This window comes from Lissotriton helveticus, chromosome 2_1 (genome assembly GCF_964261635.1).
Source record: "Lissotriton helveticus chromosome 2_1, aLisHel1.1, whole genome shotgun sequence".
Taxonomy (NCBI): Eukaryota; Metazoa; Chordata; class Amphibia; order Caudata; family Salamandridae; genus Lissotriton; species Lissotriton helveticus.
In genome coordinates, this window is record NC_136059.1 from 1129772338 (window position 1) to 1129791150 (window position 18813).

The 18813-nt window shown below is 51.1% G+C and overlaps 1 protein-coding gene across 2 annotated transcripts in view; it reads left to right on the plus strand.

The window, feature by feature from the left end:
- Nucleotides 1-18813, plus strand: part of HAUS6 (HAUS augmin like complex subunit 6) — a 393765-nt gene that overhangs the window by 27174 nt on the left and 347778 nt on the right. For both annotated transcript variants that reach the window (XM_078675970.1, XM_078675969.1), the window contains exon 2: nt 13928-14023. In XM_078675970.1, the coding sequence (XP_078532096.1) occupies nt 13928-14023 (96 nt within the window). The remainder of the gene's footprint in view (nt 1-13927; nt 14024-18813) is intronic.

An 18813-nucleotide genomic window follows, 5' to 3' on the forward strand; every position in this document is an offset into this window, starting at 1 on the left:
TCGTAACTTGGAAAGGAGCGGCATTGTAAACTTGAATCGAAACACAATACAATACACAAAGAACAATAACAATTGGGAAAACAATTCAGGCATACCACGATATTGGAAATACATTGAACAACATCATAACATAACAGTTCGGACAGAATACTACCTGAAAATACTGAGAACAGAAACAGAACAGATTTTCTCGAGAACGGAACAGACTAGAGTTACTGGATGCACTGCTGTAACAGTACGGAACATACCGGTCCCATAAAGGGACGCATCAAGACCTGTATCCACCTAGGTGAACACTTCGTTTGTGAGTCTGGGCACCACCAACCCACGGACCAGGAGTCAATTTAGACTGACCCTGTCTAGATACTACCCCAGCAATGGTACTCACCGGGCAGCACGGAACGGAAGGCCTCGGACGGGACTGGACTGCTACGACGACGAACTTCGGACTTCGGACTTCAGTTACGGGTGGGTCTCCGGATACCTCGGACCTTGGACTCTCGGCTTGGGCTCTGGTCGGGACTCGCCGCGTTCCTCCACCGTCTCGTTTGGATGCTGGACCGCCTCCTCCGTCTCCTCCGTGGGCCTGAGGGATACTTGAGCAGAAATATCTGCCACTGCGCAGAAGAGTTCCGTCACGACTGCAGAGGGTCAGGGGGTCGGCGTGGCTTCACCGACGCGTGGGGAAAGGGCAAGTCCCTATTCGGGCGCCATTATGTGGTATATAAATAAATAATACCGGATCTATTTTTGAATGAATGAATGAATAACAGATAGCTCAATAAAATAAGAGTCAAGATTCGAGGTAGTAGGAGTTTCTGCAGGTTTATTACAGCATAAGGACAGGATCAGGACAACCTGCATAGGAACAGAGGTGACAGGGCCCAGCAGGACAACTGGGGCCCAGCAGCTGCCGGGGCTTGATCTGGGATGAGCGCGCTAACTTTTAATAACAATACATTGACTTATATACATAGCGCAAACACATAGCATTACATTGCAGTAGGCGTAACAGTGGGTGGAGCAGAAGGCGTGACGCGTAGCAGTCGCGAGAGATAACAGTAAAGGTAGGTGTAACTGGGCGTGTACATAGACATGTGGTGCAAACGTAACAGAATATGTCATGAATGGGCGGAAACATAGGAGGGGGCTACCTAAGGAGCCGGGACCTCTAACCTAATGGTGCGCGAAAACTGGCAATGACGTATTACTAGGAGAAGCTGGGGGCTACGAACTCTGTGCTAGGAGCAGAGACTAAAGTCTGGAGGGTCGGAGCGACATGTACCTAAACCCTATCTGGTATCTGGTGTTTAGGGAACATGTGGATATAAACTAGAAGTCATGAGGGGAAAAGCTAACTTGACTCTAAGACTGGACCATGCATTATTCTATATGTAGTGCGTGATGAAGAATATTAAATGACCATTAATACAGTATTTCTCTAACGTGGAGCCGAATAGGCTAGACAATGACGGAAGCTATTGATGCAGTTCAGTAGCTTAGGAATGCAGAAGAGGAGGACTGAACTGATAGCTGGAACTATAACATACTTTTGGCAGACTCAGAGGCAGAACCAAGCTGCACCGGGCACTGCGAGGCAGGGAGTAAGTGAAGGGTCGAGGATACAGGTGGGGGCTGTATCGCTCCTCAGCGAGGCTTTCAGGAGACAGGAGCTGAATCTGATGTCCGGGCCCTTTTGAGGCCTGGAAACGGGGGCTTTATAATGGAATAACGTGCATACTGAGAAACGTGGCAACATAGCTTTACATAGGCCTGATATTCGTAGTATTCACGAGGACTGGAAACTAGCATACTAGAGGTGGACACAACTGGAATTGCGTCATTAATCGGACATGGGGAATAACATATGCATATTGGTCATGCACACATAACATATGATGGATGAGTAGGGACACAGAACATGGCAAAATTTACTTTTCCACACCTCAACCCCTCACCCTCACTCGCCCTCACCCACCCTCGCCCCCTCACCCTCACCCTCAACCCCTCACCCTCACCCTCACCCTCACCCTCACTCTCACTCTCACTCTCTCACCCTCAACCCCTCACCCTCACTCTCACTCTCACTCTCACTCACCCTCAACCCCTCACCCTCAACCCCTCACCCTCAACCCCTCACCCTCAACCCCTCACCCTCAACCCCTCACCCTCACCCTCCCCCTCACCCTCCCCCTCACCCTCACCCTCACCCTCACCCTCACCCTCACCCTCACCCTCACCCTCACCCTCCCTCTCCCTCACCCTCACCCTCACCCTCACCCTCACCCCCTCACCCTCACCCTCACCCTCACCCTCAACCCCTCACTCACCCTCACTCACCCTCACTCACCCTCACTCACCCTCAACCCCTCACCCTCAACCCCTCACCCTCAACCCCTCACTCACCCTCACTCACCCTCACTCACCCTCACTCACCCTCAACCCCTCACCCTCACTCACCCTCACACTCGCCCTCACCCTCACCCTCACCCTCACTCACCCTCAACCCCTCACCCTCACTCACCCTCAACCCCTCACCCTCACTCACCCTCAACCCCTCACCCTCACCCTCACTCACCCTCAACCCCTCACCCTCAACCCCTCACCCTCAACCCCTCACCCTCAACCCCTCACCCTCACCCCCTCACCCTCAACCCCTCACCCCCTCACCCTCAACCCCTCACTCACCCTCACTCACCCACCCTCGCCCTCACCCACCCTCGCCCTCACCCACCCTCGCCCTCACCCGCCCTCGCCCTCACCCTCACTCACCCTCGCCCTCACCCTCACTCACCCTCGCCCTCACCCTCACTCACCCTCAACCCCTCACCCTCACTCACCCTCACCCTCACTCACCCTCACCCTCACTCACCCTCAACCCCTCACCCTCAACCCCTCACCCTCAACCCCTCACCCTCAACCCCTCACCCTCAACCCCTCACCCTCAACCCCTCACCCTCAACCCCTCACCCTCAACCCCTCACCCTCAACCCCTCACCCTCAACCCCTCACCCTCAACCCCTCACCCTCAACCCCTCACCCTCAACCCCTCACCCCCTCACCCTCAACCCCACTCACCCTCAACCCCTCACCCTCAACCCCTCACCCTCAACCCCACTCACCCTCAACCCCTCACCCTCACTCACCCTCACCCTCACTCACCCTCAACCCCTCACCCTCACTCACCCTCTACCCCTCACCCTCACTCACCCTCTACCCCTCACCCTCACCCTCACTCACCCTCTACCCCTCACCCTCACCCTCACTCACCCTCACTCACCCTCAACCCCTCACCCTCACTCACCCTCACTCACCCTCACCCTCAACCCCTCACCCCCTCACCCTCAACCCCTCACTCACCCTCACTCACCCACCCTCGCCCTCACCCACCCTCGCCCTCACCCACCCTCGCCCTCACCCGCCCTCGCCCTCACCCTCACTCACCCTCGCCCTCACCCTCACTCACCCTCAACCCCTCACCCTCACTCACCCTCACCCTCACTCACCCTCACCCTCACTCACCCTCAACCCCTCACCCTCAACCCCTCACCCTCAACCCCTCACCCTCAACCCCTCACCCTCAACCCCTCACCCTCAACCCCTCACACTCAACCCCTCACCCCCTCACCCTCAACCCCTCACCCTCAACCCCTCACCCTCAACCCCTCACCCTCAACCCCTCACCCTCAACCCCTCACCCTCAACCCCTCACCCTCAACCCCTCACCCTCAACCCCTCACCCTCAACCCCACTCACCCTCAACCCCTCACCCTCAACCCCTCACCCTCACTCACCCTCTACCCCTCACCCTCACTCACCCTCTACCCCTCACCCTCACTCACCCTCTACCCCTCACCCTCACTCACCCTCTACCCCTCACCCTCACCCTCACTCACCCTCACCCTCACTCACCCTCAACCCCTCACCCTCACTCACCCTCACTCACCCTCAACCCCTCACCCTCACTCACCCTCAACCCCTCACCCTCACTCACCCTCACCCTCAACCCCTCACCCTCACTCACCCTCAACCCCTCACCCTCACTCACCCTCAACCCCTCACCCTCACTCACCCTCACCCTCAACCCCTCACCCTCACTCACCCTCACCCTCAACCCCTCACTCACCCTCACCCTCAACCCCTCACCCTCACTCACCCTCACTCACCCTCAACCCCTCACCCTCACCCTCACTCACCCTCACCCTCACCCTCACTCACCCTCACCCTCACCCTCACCCTCACTCACCCTCAACCCCTCACCCTCACTCACCCTCAACCCCTCACCCTCACTCACCCTCAACCCCTCACCCCCTCACCCTCAACCCCTCATCCTCAACCCCTCATCCTCAACCCCTCATCCTCAACCCCTCATCCTCAACCCCTCATCCTCAACCCCTCACCCTCAACCTCAACCCCTCACCCTCAACCCCTCACCCTCAACCCCTCACCCTCAACCCCTCACCCTCACTCACCCTCACTCACCCTCACTCACCCTCACTCACCCTCACTCACCCTCACTCACCCTCACTCACCCACCCTCACCCTCAACCCCTCACCCTCAACCCCTCACCCTCAACCCCTCACCCTCAACCCCTCACCCTCAACCCCTCACTCACCCTCACCCTCACTCACCCTCACTCACCCTCACTCACCCTCACTCACCCTCACTCACCCTCACTCACCCTCACTCACCCTCAACCCCTCACCCACCCTCAACCCCTCACCCTCAACCCCTCACTCACCCTCACCCTCACCCACCCTCACCCACCCTCACCCTCACCCTCACCCTCACCCACCCTCACTCACCCTCACTCACCCTCACTCACCCTCACTCACCCTCACTCACCCTCACTCACCCTCACTCACCCTCACTCACCCTCACTCACCCTCACTCACCCTCACTCACCCTCACTCACCCTCACTCAACCCCTCACCCTCAACCCCTCACCCTCAACCCCTCACCCTCAACCCCTCACCCTCAACCCCTCACTCACCCTCAACCCCTCACTCACCCTCACCCTCACTCACCCTCACCCTCACTCACCCTCACCCTCACTCACCCTCACTCACCCTCACCCTCACTCACCCTCACTCACCCTCACTCACCCTCACTCACCCTCACTCACCCTCACTCACCCTCACTCACCCTCACTCACCACCCTCAACCCCTCACCCTCAACCCTCACCCTCAACCCCTCACCCTCAACCCCTCACCCTCACTCACCCTCACTCACCCTCACTCACCCTCACTCACCCTCACTCACCCTCACTCACCCTCACTCACCCACCCTCACCCTCACTCCCTCACCCTCAACCCCTCACCCTCAACCCCTCACCCTCAACCCCTCACCCTCAACCCTCACTCACCCTCACCTCACTCACCCTCACTCACCCTCACTCACCCTCACTCACCCTCACTCACCCTCACTCACCCTCAACCCCTCACCCACCCTCAACCCCTCACCCTCAACCCCTCACTCACCCTCACCCTCACCCACCCTCACCCTCACCCTCACCCTCACCCCACCCTCACTCACCCTCACTCACCCTCACTCACCCTCACTCACCCTCACTCACCCTCACTCACCCTCACTCACCCTCACTCACCCTCACTCACCCTCACTCACCCTCACTCACCCTCACTCACCCTCACTCAACCCCTCACCCTCAACCCCTCACCCTCAACCCCTCACCCTCAACCCCTCACCCTCAACCCCTCACTCACCCTCACGCTCACTCACCCTCACCCTCACTCACCCTCACCCTCACTCACCCTCACTCACCCTCACCCTCACTCACCCTCACTCACCCTCACTCACCCTCACTCACCCTCACTCACCCTCACTCACCCTCACTCACCCTCACTCACCCACCCTCAACCCCTCACCCTCAACCCCTCACCCTCAACCCCTCACCCTCAACCCCTCACCCTCAACCCCTCACCCTCAACCCCTCACCCTCAACCCCTCACTCACACTCACTCACCCTCACTCACCCTCACTCACCCTCACCCACCCTCACCCACCCTCACTCACCCACCCTCACTCACCCTCACTCACCCTCACCCACCCTCACTCACCCTCACTCACCCTCACTCACCCTCACTCACCCTCACTCACCCTCACTCACCCTCACTCACCCTCACTCACCCTCACTCACCCTCACTCACCCTCACTCACCCTCACTCACCCTCACTCACCCTCACTCACCCTCACTCACCCTCAACCCCTCACTCACCCTCCCTCACCCTCACTCACCCTCACTCACCCTCACTCACCCTCACCCTTACTCACCCACCCTCAACCCCTCACCCTCAACCCCTCACTCACCCTCACTCACCCTCACTCACCCTCACTCACCCTCACTCACCCTCACTCACCCTCACCCACCCTCACCCACCCTCACCCACCCTCACCCACCCTCACCCACCCTCACTCACCCTCACTCACCCTCACTCACCCTCACTCACCCTCAACCCCTCACCCTCAACCCCTCACTCACCCTCAACCCCTCACCCTCAACCCCTCACTCACCCTCACCCTCACCCACCCTCACCCTCACCCTCACTCACCCTCACTCACCCTCACTCACCCTCACTCACCCTCACTCACCCTCACTCACCCTCACTCACCCTCACTCACCCTCACTCACCCTCCCTCAACCCCTCACCCACCCTCAACCCCTCACCCACCCTCAACCCCTCACTCACCCTCACCCTCACTCACCCTCACTCACCCTCACCCACCCTCACTCACCCTCACTCACCCTCACTCACCCTCACTCACCCTCACTCACCCTCACTCACCCACCCTCACCCACCCTCACCCACCCTCACCCACCCTCACCCACCCTCACCCACCCTCACTCACCCTCACTCACCCTCACTCACCCTCACTCACCCTCACTCACCCTCACTCACCCTCACTCACTCACCCTCACTCACCCTCACTCACCCACCCTCAACTCCTCACCCTCAACCCCTCACTCACCCTCCCTCACCCTCCCTCACCCTCAACCCCTCACCCACCCTCAACCCCTCACCCTCAACCCCTCACTCACCCTCACTCACCCTCACTCACCCTCACTCACCCTCACTCACCCTCACTCACCCTCACTCACCCTCACTCACCCTCACTCACCCTCACTCACCCTCACCCACCCTCACCCACCCTCACCCACCCTCACCCACCCTCACCCACCCTCACTCACCCTCACTCACCCTCACTCACCCTCAACCCCTCACCCACCCTCAACCCCTCACCCTCAACCCCTCACTCACCCTCACTCACCCCTCACCCACCCTCACCCTCACTCACCCTCACTCACCCTCACTCACCCTCACTCACCCTCACTCACCCTCACTCACCCTCACTCACCCTCACTCACCCTCACTCACCCTCACTCACCCTCACTCACCCTCACTCACCCTCACTCACCCTCACTCACCCTCACTCACCCTCACTCACCCTCACTCAACTCCTCACCCTCAACCCCTCACTCACCCTCCCTCACCCTCCCTCACCCTCAACCCCTCACCCACCCTCAACCCCTCACCCTCAACCCCTCACTCACCCTCACTCACCCTCACTCACCCTCACTCACCCTCACTCACCCTCACTCACCCTCACTCACCCTCACTCACCCTCACTCACCCTCACTCACCCTCACTCACCCTCACTCACCCTCACTCACCCTCACTCACCCTCACTCACCCTCACTCACCCTCACTCACCCTCACTCACCCTCACTCACCCTCACTCACCCACCCTCAACCCCTCACCCCCTCACCCTCACTCACCCTCACTCACCCTCACTCACCCTCACTCACCCTCACTCACCCTCACTCACCCTCACTCACCCTCACTCACCCTCACCCTCACTCACCCTCACTCACCCTCACTCACCCTCACCCTCACCCTCACCCTCACCCTCTCACCCTCACCCCCTCACTCACCCTCAACCCCTCACTCACCCTCAACCCCTCACTCACCCTCAACCCCTCACTCACCCTCAACCCCTCACTCACCCTCAACCCCTCACTCACCCTCAACCCCTCACTCACCCTCAACCCCTCACTCACCCTCACCCTCTCACTCACCCTCACCCTCTCACTCACCCTCACCCTCTCACTCACCCTCACCCTCTCACCCTCACCCTCAACCCCTCACTCACCCTCAACCCCTCACTCACCCTCAACCCCTCACTCACCCTCAACCCCTCACCCTCAACCCCTCACCCTCAACCCCTCACCCTCACTCACCCTCAACCCCTCACCCTCAACCCCTCACCCTCACTCACCCTCAACCCCTCACCCTCACTCACCCTCACTCACCCTCACTCACCCTCACTCACCCTCACTCACCCTCACTCACCCTCACTCACCCTCACTCACCCTCACTCACCCTCACCCTCACCCTCACCCTCACTCACCCTCACCCTCACCCTCACTCACCCTCACCCTCTCACCCTCACCCTCACTCACCCTCACTCACCCTCACTCACCCTCACTCACCCTCACTCACCCTCACTCACCCTCAACCCCTCACTCACCCTCAACCCCTCACCCTCAACCCCTCACCCTCACTCACCCTCAACCCCTCACCCTCAACCCCTCACCCTCACTCACCCTCAACCCCTCACCCTCACTCACCCTCACAACACATATTGTGTTACAATAGGTGTCACATTTGCGAAAGATAAAACTATTGGCATTGTAAATAACAAAGCTATTAATTTCGCTATTTTCAAAACAAGCACATAAATAAAAAATGTGTCCTTTACAATACCAATAGCTCAAACTTTCCTAATGCGAGACCTATTGCATTACTGTGCTTCTCTCCCCTGCTGCACTCTCCTGCTCTCTAGAGATGTGGCCTAACGACCAGAGCTGCCATCTAAGTCACGTAAATACAAAACATGTTGCATTCCAAATGCTATAGGTGTCACATTCGCGAAAGTTATAACTATTGGCATTGTAAATGACAAAGCCATCAATTTAGCAATTTTAAAAACCAATAAATAAAATGTCATTTACAAGACCAATAACTCCAACTTTTCTAATGGGAGACCTATTGCATTTGCAATGCTTGTTAATATCGGATGCCATGGTAAGAAAAAGCATTTCTAGCAAACTCCCTGAAGGGGGTTTTTCCCCTGGGTATCCATCACCTACCTCATTATCATACCCAATATAGACCTCCACCGCTCCTGCCGCCCCCATTGAGACTGCACCATCAGGGTCAACCCCCTCATGACTCATTGATGGACCATCTAAGCTCGCAACCCCATTTCCTTTTGTTGATTCTGGGAGGCCAGAGACATTTATCTGAGGTGGCTGTGCGGCCAATTGCTCATCCAGCAACACGGGTAAGTTTATTAATTTTAGCAGTGAACCGGCAGTAGACAATCAGCAGTAGGCAGTGTGACCAAACTTTCATTAGGCGAGGGCAAGGGCAATGAGTTCTCTGTTGTCATACTTACGGGATGGAAAGGCGCCTTCTCCAACCCGGTCTGACCTTGACTTTCCTTGAGAGACTCCCCCTGCCTCACCAAATCCAAAATTTGAGGGAGAACTTTAAAATATGACCTCAGAGAAGGGGTCACTCTCACTTTAGGATCTTCGGAAAGAGCTTTTTTGTGCTTTTTGCGCCCTTCCCTTTATAGACCCGATAAGGGGAGGAACTATCTTCGATGTCTCCTACCAGCTTGCCACCAAATGATTCCTTAATTTGCGGGGATACTTTGTTGGTATCTTTGATATCTTTATCTTTATAGACACAGCACGCATTAAGCTACTGTGCCGCCTGTATCTCGGGCACACACGCTGCCCCGCCTTTCTTGCCTTTTTTTCCAAATCTAGGTTTTGGGGCTTTTTCTATCTTTCCCGTTTTATCCGATTCAACCTGTTTTCCCTCCGGCAGAGTGTTACTATTGTGGGCTAATTTATTTGGCGCAGAAACCCCCTTCCGCCTCAGGCAATAAGGTACAATTTGGGACACCAAAAGCTTACCTCCCTGAGGCTTTTTTGTATTTCTGCCCTTATCTTTAGACTCTTGGCCCCCCAGTACCTTCGCCGGCTCTGTCGTTTCCTCTGCAATCCAACCATCTGACTGGCACAGGCTACTACCACTGCTCACCACCGTGGCACACACTTCACCCACCAGCCTCCCTGACGCCTCGGACTCCGTCTCCAGCGTAAATGAGGTGAAAACAGCGACTCCCGCCGCCCATCCGGTACTGACTCTGCCCACTCTACTCCCGGATGCACCTCGGGAAAGGCTGCCGTGAAACAGCAGACACGCCGCAAACCTCCACCCCTTCCTCAACTCCGAGGCTGCCACGAGACAACGCGGGAGATTCGCTGATGCAGCCAAGTATATTCGCGGGTCCACAGCCAGGTAGCGATATTTAGCTGCTTATATTTTATTAAATTTTACGTGAATCCTGCCGCAACTAGAGTTTCCAGACGAATTTCCATAGGTTTCCAACAGGTTTTTTGGCAAGTTTAGCGGGTTTTTTGGTGAGGCATAGCAGGGAAGTTACCGGCACGGTAAGCGACCGCTTAACTGACGGCCGCAATGTTCTCCTTGTACCTTCTTGCCATTTTAAACTCTTGAAAGAGTCTTATCGGTTAAGCCTATCCTGTTCCCGAGCCAGGATAATGATATGTTTCTCAAGCTCTCGCAGGTTTCAGCCATCCCCTGTTGCAGTCTGGGGACGTTGGCTAGTATTACTGTGTACAGGGTTGACGCTGGTGGTAAGTCTATGTATGTACTCGTATTGTCAAACACCGGGTTGGTCATAGATCTCATTTCTTTTATCACCATCGGGCCCTTCTCTTGATTAGTTATAGTCTCACTCTGAGCAGTTGGCTTATGACACTTCTACAAACTAGCGAATGTTCGCTGGGGGTAAAGGTAATTGACTGGATACAGGAATTAGTGTTTACTCTACTGGTGCTCTGGATGTCATTAGAATCAGGTAAAATAGACTCACTTTGTTATGACATTTAGGTAGTGCTTTTTCCATTGCCCCCACCCTTCCAATAAATTATTTAAAGATTCCCTAAGAAAGCCATCTAGAGCATTCAATTTATTTTTCAGTTTTAATACTTCATTCTGCATTCCGGAATCAGAGCTGGCTAACGCCTTTTCCTACCCGGTTAGTTTGTTTATGCAGTAACCTTTCCCTTTTTTGGTGCTCTTTTTTGTGTTGCACACAGGGTTACCATACCCTTTGTACAGGGTTCCTTAATCAATTTAGATGCAGTATCTGGATTTCTAGGGCGCTTTGAGGGTGGTTGAGGATCACTCTCAGGCTCACTAACCATAGTGTGATCAGAAACATTCACAACCAACCAATTTTTATCGATTCCATTGTGCTTTTCAGCCAGTGGGTCAATTGCCCCTTTATCATTAGCAGGTAGAGTAAGACCCTCAGCAGTATCATTTTTATCTGGTTTCATTGCCTCTTCTACCGTTAAGATTTGCCTTTCTATCGCACCCAAAGCACCTGTCAAATCAATAATGACAAGGAGGGTCCTTCCCCCTCTTTGCTCTGTTTCTTCTTATGTGCAATAGCGGATGTTTTCCTCTTCCCCATGATAGCTCAAATTCGTGTTCCTATTGGGATATCTTTTAAGTAAATCTGATTCAGTATAGACCTCTTATTTGCAAATTACTAAAATCAGTCATAATGTCTCACAGAGGGCACCAAACAATGTCTCTGGGATGTCCACGTCGCTGTTATTATACCATAGACCCGTGATACAGTACTGCCAGTTGGTATATTGCTGATACAGGTACTAGCATGGCCTTGCACTTGTTTGGGTAGAATTAGGGACACAGTACCTTCGAGCATGCAGGTTACAGCAAACAGCCAAGAGCAGTGGCCCAGCCCGGCCTCTTCCGGTCGATGATGGGCCCGGGCGCGGCTGCGCTTTGTAGAGCGCTGATACCGCCTCCCCCTCACCTGTGGCAGCGGTGACGCGATGGTGAAGGCGGGAGGGTGTCGTGTTGCACCCTGGGACTGGAAGTCACACCAGGGTGAGTGTCAGCAAGGCAGGTAAACTTGGAGTCGAAAAACAGGACCCGCTGTAGCAGGACGTCAAGATTGCAGCACCCTGATCTTTAGACTCCCGCCACGGTGTTCAGGGCAACGATGATCACTGAATATGCCCCGCACTCAAAGAACGTGTCCCCAATCGCATCTGCTCCTTCGTAGTGGCAGTGCCCAAAATGTGGGTGTCAATTGATGGCCAGTGTAAACCCAAAGCACTTACAACAACGCCTTCTATTTTTTGGTGTCACTTCGTCTCCAGGCAAATGGATTTTTGCCACCTTGCTAGAATGGAGCTGTAATCAAATAAAATGATCAACTTTCAGAATCTTAATATGCTTTCAATAATGAAAAGTTTGGAATAATTTCAAAGCTTTATTTCTCATTAAGAGATTAGTAATTGTTTTTGTAGATTTTATTCAGATTAGTAAATTTACAGAAATATTGAGAGGTTTTGTTAGCATAAAATAGACAGGGTGTTCCATAAAGGAAATAGGTCATATTTTCATCTATCAGTAAAGTCTTGATTAGGCCATGCAATACAATATTTTCAGTAAGCTTAACATTACCAATACTCTATTCATTATAAAAAATATAGCAAATTACATTGTTTAGAGAAATAAGGAAATCATATGGTGTAAGTTCTCTTAGAGAAGTACATTTTAAAGGGATGAACAATATTGCAGTCAGATGATTAGGTCATCAGTTTCCAAAAGACCTTTTAATTGAATGTCAAATAGAAGTCCAAAGAAATTTTCAGGCCTAGTTGTAGAAGCACATTGGGTATGACGGCCTTCTACTTTGTTTAAGCTGCATGTTTGTTTTACACGTTCAAGAATTCATCTTCTCGGGCGGTTTAAAGATGCATGATTTATTTCTCACATTTCAAAGAATTTTTTTTTCTATGGTTATGACAAAGTTAAACATTTTCAAATGTCACACATTTTCTTCTGCGTTAACAAAGGTCAGTTTTTCATAACATTTTCAGGCTTTAACATTCGGACACATTGCCTGGTGTAGGTGCATCACACCACTGCCTTTGACTAGCCCTTGTCGCAGAAGCAGTGTGAACAGTAAATAAGTGAATTCCAGATTCCATGCTAAGCTGAAGGAAAGGAGAAAGTGCTTGGGGAACTGAAGTCCTTTAGTGCTCTACTACTAACATCCCTAGTCCAGATTTATAGCAAGATGTCCCTAATTACTTAAAGCAGTAGTACATGATGGTTATAGTCAGAGTAAACCTTGTCCAGTACTCAGTCCCTTAACCCTGTAGTCATTTGGGTCATCTGTACCCTTCCACTCAAGGCCAGCAGTGGTGTCCTGTGGCCTCTACAGCGTGAAGATTAAGATCTGAGATTCTCTTTCAGTAGACGTTTCTATTGCCTGTACTGGGATCTGGTGAAATACCATCTATTCCTGGTTGAGTTTTCTTTAAATGCTTTGAACCTTTTATTTGTTGCACAATAAATGTTGGAATCCGCCAATGCAATTTATTTTGGACATGAAATGTCAAAAGATTTGGAAAACTTTCTCACTCACTGACTCCCATACATATTTTTGTCTTAATTTGACTAAGTCTTGGTTCGTTTGGTTGAAATAATAAGACAGATATCACAAAGTGCATTACTACAGACCGGTGTGGATTTGCTTGTGTAGTTTAAACAAAACTCTTGAGTATAGTTGCTACAGAATGTTTGAGGTGACTCCTAATACTCAGGGGTGCCTAATTCTGTTGGCACAAGGGCAACCAACCTTTTAGTTAGGACTTAATATTTTGTATGTTTGGTCTCAAACTACCAGTCACTGTTCACTTGGAGTTGGGCTTTCATGCAGATGCTCCAGAAAATAACTTTGTTTTCTTCTTTTACAGGCATATGTTTGACAAGCCAAACAGGGATGCATTTTACATTGTTGTCTACTTTTTATTCTCACGCCTGGATCCACCACGATGCAAAGAGACTTTCAGGTATGAATGCTTTTAATGGCGGATCTGTATTGCTGAACACATTTTAGGGGTGCGGTCTGGTGTTTAATTAAATGTATTACACAACTTCAGTCTTGAATGACAGTGAAGCCAATATAAGCCTTATGGGACCTGGTGGCTTAGGATGAAATTGGTTAGCAATAATCAAAATCAGTGGTTCTTAACATTTTGACTTCTGTGGCCCCTCACTTAATCATTACTGGAACCCGGGGACCCCCACTGAATCATTATTGGAATGTGGGACCCCCACTGTATCATTACTGGAAACTGGTGATCCCGGCCTAAGCATTTTAAATTTTTTTTTTTTTTTTATATATATATTTTTATTATTTGAAGAAAAACAAGAGAGTGAGTACATACATCGGGTACCGTACAACAGAGCACATTGCGGAGGTGAACAGGCAAATAAACTAAAGGGGTACATATCAATTAAACGATGACTGAGACGTCAACACTAGCAAATACGTAGCAGGAGTAAGGACACAACGATCCACAACCCGGCTAGGCTGAAACCTTCAGGGCCCGTCCACCCGCAAAATCAGGATGATTATAGCCAGAACACATGACACCCGAATATGAGAAACAGAGCAGCTCAGGATAATCCACCCACATCTCGTAGAAGAAAGAAAGAAAGAAAAGAAGAGCAGGCCATAGAAACAAAATAAAGACAAAACAAAAAAACCCCATCCCCCCACCCTGCACCCCTGCAGATGGCTACAGCCCAACCCACTAGCAGCGTGCCTGTCGCCCCAGCTAACTAAGCCCTAAAAGAAGGAAGAAACGGAGGAGGGCATTGTCTATCATATCCCCGGCACCCCCTCCTCCCGCCCGAACCAAGAATCCCCCGAAGTAAATCAAAAATGTAGTAAGCTGTAAATTCGTGGCGTAACAGGTGAAACTTCAAATACCGCCCGGCCTTCCATAGATAGTACCAAGCTGGTGTAGGCCGCAAAGTGCCACACGACGTATCTTTTTCCACTGGAATGGCAGAAATCTCAGGATTGCACCATTTCGATCCAGACCAGTTCAGACACAAGAAGGCAGGGCACAAATTCAGGATATATGACAGGATCTACTGGCAGGAGACGGAGGTCGGCGGAGCCGAGAACTCGCGCGGCCATCTTGGTTGCTATCATAGCTCCTCCCGGCCTAAGCATTTTTGATGATTTAAACTGCAAAACAATGTACAAAAATACAGACAATCATTCATTAAACAAATACACATATGATAACCTATTTTAATGAATTCACAAATGTGGCATTATTAATTGCAAAGCTAATAGGTCAAACTTTCAGTAATGAGATACCTATTGCATTACAAATGCTTGTTTAAACTTGATCTTACCTCCGGGACATTAAATTATACGAGTACACATTTTCATACATAGACACGCAACTGTTCAAAACCTCAGCAGAAAATGCACTGAAGCGGTTATGTGCGTTGTTTAAACAAAACGCCACCTATATAATGTACATGTGCACACTGCTTACCCGCCGACGAGCAGTGTGGCCTCCAACAGCAGCCCTGTAGATTGCAGATGTGTTCATGTATTCGTTAAAGGGGTAGGGTGGGGTGTGAGCAAGGAGTCAAGAAATGGTCAGAGCTGCCCAACCAACGTTTAGAATACATGGTGCACTTTAACAAAAAAAAGACAAATCCCTGAAAGTTTTTTCCATGGTCATTTAGCAGTACTCCTATTGACCAAAGTGAACCTGGCTAATGTTATTTTAAATCTCCGATCTGGGGTGACAAGTGTAAGTTGGTGGTTTCGTTCTACATAGCAAAGCAATGCATGCAGCTAAAACCTCCTTGTTTAGGACACTGGTAGAGACAATTGGAGTGGAAAGGGGTATAGCTTTAGGTCAGTGTTTCCCCCAAAATAGCTCTGGAGCTACTGGGTAGCTCTCTAGTTACCCGTGAGTATCTCCTCTATATGTAGCCCAACTTGGTAAACTAGTAGCTTTTGCTTGGTTCAATTAGATAGTCAATTTTCAAAGCTCATTATCTGATATTTGCATTAAATGTGTTTAATTTAAAACTTTTATAAGTGGTAAATCATGCTGCATTGGGGACCCTTATTACTGATGTTATTTTTTAGGTACCAGGAGTTATTGCGTTTGATTACTATGACATGAATTGGCATTCAACAGTAAAACTCATGAAGCTTTTTGAACAGTATGTCTGGTGACCTTGCCTGATGCAGTGAGGGGGGCTCTGCCAGTAATCCTCCATGCACTGGCCTCTAATGGAATCTTGTCTGAAGTGGTTACTATTGTAACACTGATATTTAGTCTTAGTAGCTCAAGATGGCTTTATTGAAAATAAATAGCTCAAGGAGGTTTGACATCCCTGCTCTACTTTAAGTCCCACGTTGCTTTCTGTTTCAAAGATCAGATTGAGACATTTTTTAGTGTTCCAGGGTGTGGGGGGAAAACATTTTATGCTCAAGGAGACCCTCAGATAGTTGTTGGAGTTGGAAAAATAAGAACAGTATATCTTTGGGCAATTAGGATATGTTCTTGATACCTTTTTGGTGTGGTTTATATGTTGGACTTTCCACAGATAACATGCGTGTTGGTATTCTTATGTTATTTATGAATATTAGTGTATGTACCATTCATCCCTCATAGCAAACGTTTTTATTGCATTTGCTAAATCCCATTTCCTCAATCCCTTGCAACCAACAGTTTCATATATATGTATGGGTGTGTTTTCACAAGAAATAAATGTACAGAATATTTTTTTTTTAGAAAACTGTTTTTGTTTTCATCCAATCCATCAGCAGTTATGACAAATACAGAGAAGCATATAGTGTAATCAGGTTATATACATTCCTATACAATACTGTTATGTAAGTAATAGCGAACCATACTTTCCGCAGTGACCCTTTCAGCAGTGCCCGACCCCTCAATCCCATCATCTCGTCCTCACTCCTCGTCAGTGCCGTCGCCTTCAGACTCTGGTATTGGGTCACAAATGTCCCCTCGATAGGCATTCCAGGCCGCCCATATTTTAGACCATTTGCGGGGGCTCTTCCGATTGGCATACACTGTCCGTTCTGTGACCATGTTCAGATCCATGTCCCTGCACCAGACCGCTAATGTCGGTACCTCCACTGCCCCCCATTTCTGCGCAATATTCCGTTTTGCAACCATGAGTCCCAACGTGACCCATGTTTGCCCGTGGCCGTGTAAGGTCATTTGGCTCCCATATGTAGAGCAGGCACCTGCGCCGTTCAGGCAGGAGTGACACCCTTATCGCTTGTGAGATATTACGCAGCACCTTGCGCCAGTAGTCTGTTATAGCTGCACATTCCCACATTGTGTGTATAAAAGAACCCTCTTCCACGCATCCTCTAAGGCAGTATGGGTGTTGTCCCCTGGGCATTTTATGTAATGTAGTCCTGGTGTAGTATACTCGGTGCAGGATCTTAAGTTGTACTAACCGGAGCCTTGCAGAGATCCCCACCTCTCTAGGCGATGCCAGTGCTTCCTGCCATTCTGAGTCATCAATGTCCCCTACCTCTGCTACCCATCTACCCCGTAGTGTGATCGTCAGGTCTGACAGATTATTTATTAGCTTTCTGTGTGTAAAGGACGTGGCCCTTTTTTTTGCAAGTAGTCAGTAAGCCGACGGTCCTCCAGCGGGGCTGAATCTGAGACCTCGGTATCTTGCGGTATCGCCGCTAGCAATGGGTATCTTATTTGCAAGTATCTATAATTCTTGGTGGGGCCCAGGTCGTATAGGAGTTGTAGTTGTGTAAATGGTATGACTGTCCCCTGCTCCCATAGGTCGCCTACTGTAGAGATGCCAATATTGTCCCACAGGTCAAAGCCCCTACTTTTTCTCAACTGTCCCAGTTTTTTTTTGTCCCACAGTGGAGTAAGTTTAGTGATGACCCCTCTCCATCCCAACCGTGTCTGTGCTGTATGCCATGACGTGACCGTGTGTTTTGTGGGGCCCTCTAGTGTCATTACCTGCCCTTTGTTATAGAGGACCGCCAGCATATTAATCGTGCCCAGTTGGGCTCTATCTGCTCTATACGCTGGATCATCTTGAGGTGCGTGGATCCACTGGTTGATGACCTTAAGGTGCGCCGCCCAGTAATACAACTGTAGGTCAGGGAGTGCTATCCCGCCGTCATACCAGCTTTTGTATAGTTTTGCTTGTGCTATTCTTGCCGGGTGATGGCCCCAAAGAAGTGCGGACACCTGTGTAGCTACTTGTTTAAAGTATCGGGGTGGGACGAGGAATGGCGTATTTTCTAGAGCATAGAAGAACTGGGTCAGGGCCATCATCTTGTACAACGCCGCTTTTCCCAGTAGCGTGAGGGGTAGGGATGCCCAATGTATCACGTCCCTACGCAATCTTTCCAGGGTGGGTTCCAGGTTTCTGGAGAAAAACTCAATTAGATCTTTTGTTATATGTATACCCAGGTACTTAAAGGAGTCCTTTGTAGTTACTAGCAGGCAGTCGGGAGGAAGGTGTGCTGCAGGTCCCTGCAAGATATATAGGACCGACTTGGACCAATTTATCATGTACCCCGACATCTTGCCGAAGTGGTTGCATATGTTGAGGAGCTCTGGTATCGAATGTTCTGGGTCTGTGAGATACACCAAGATGTCGTCAGCATAGAGAGAGAGACGATCTTCCCAACCCTCCCTCCACTGAATACCTTTCAGCAATGGGGTCCCTCTGACCAGTGTTGCCAGGGGCTCTAGGACCAGCGTGAACAGGAGTGGCGACAGGGGGCAACCCTGACGCGTTCCCC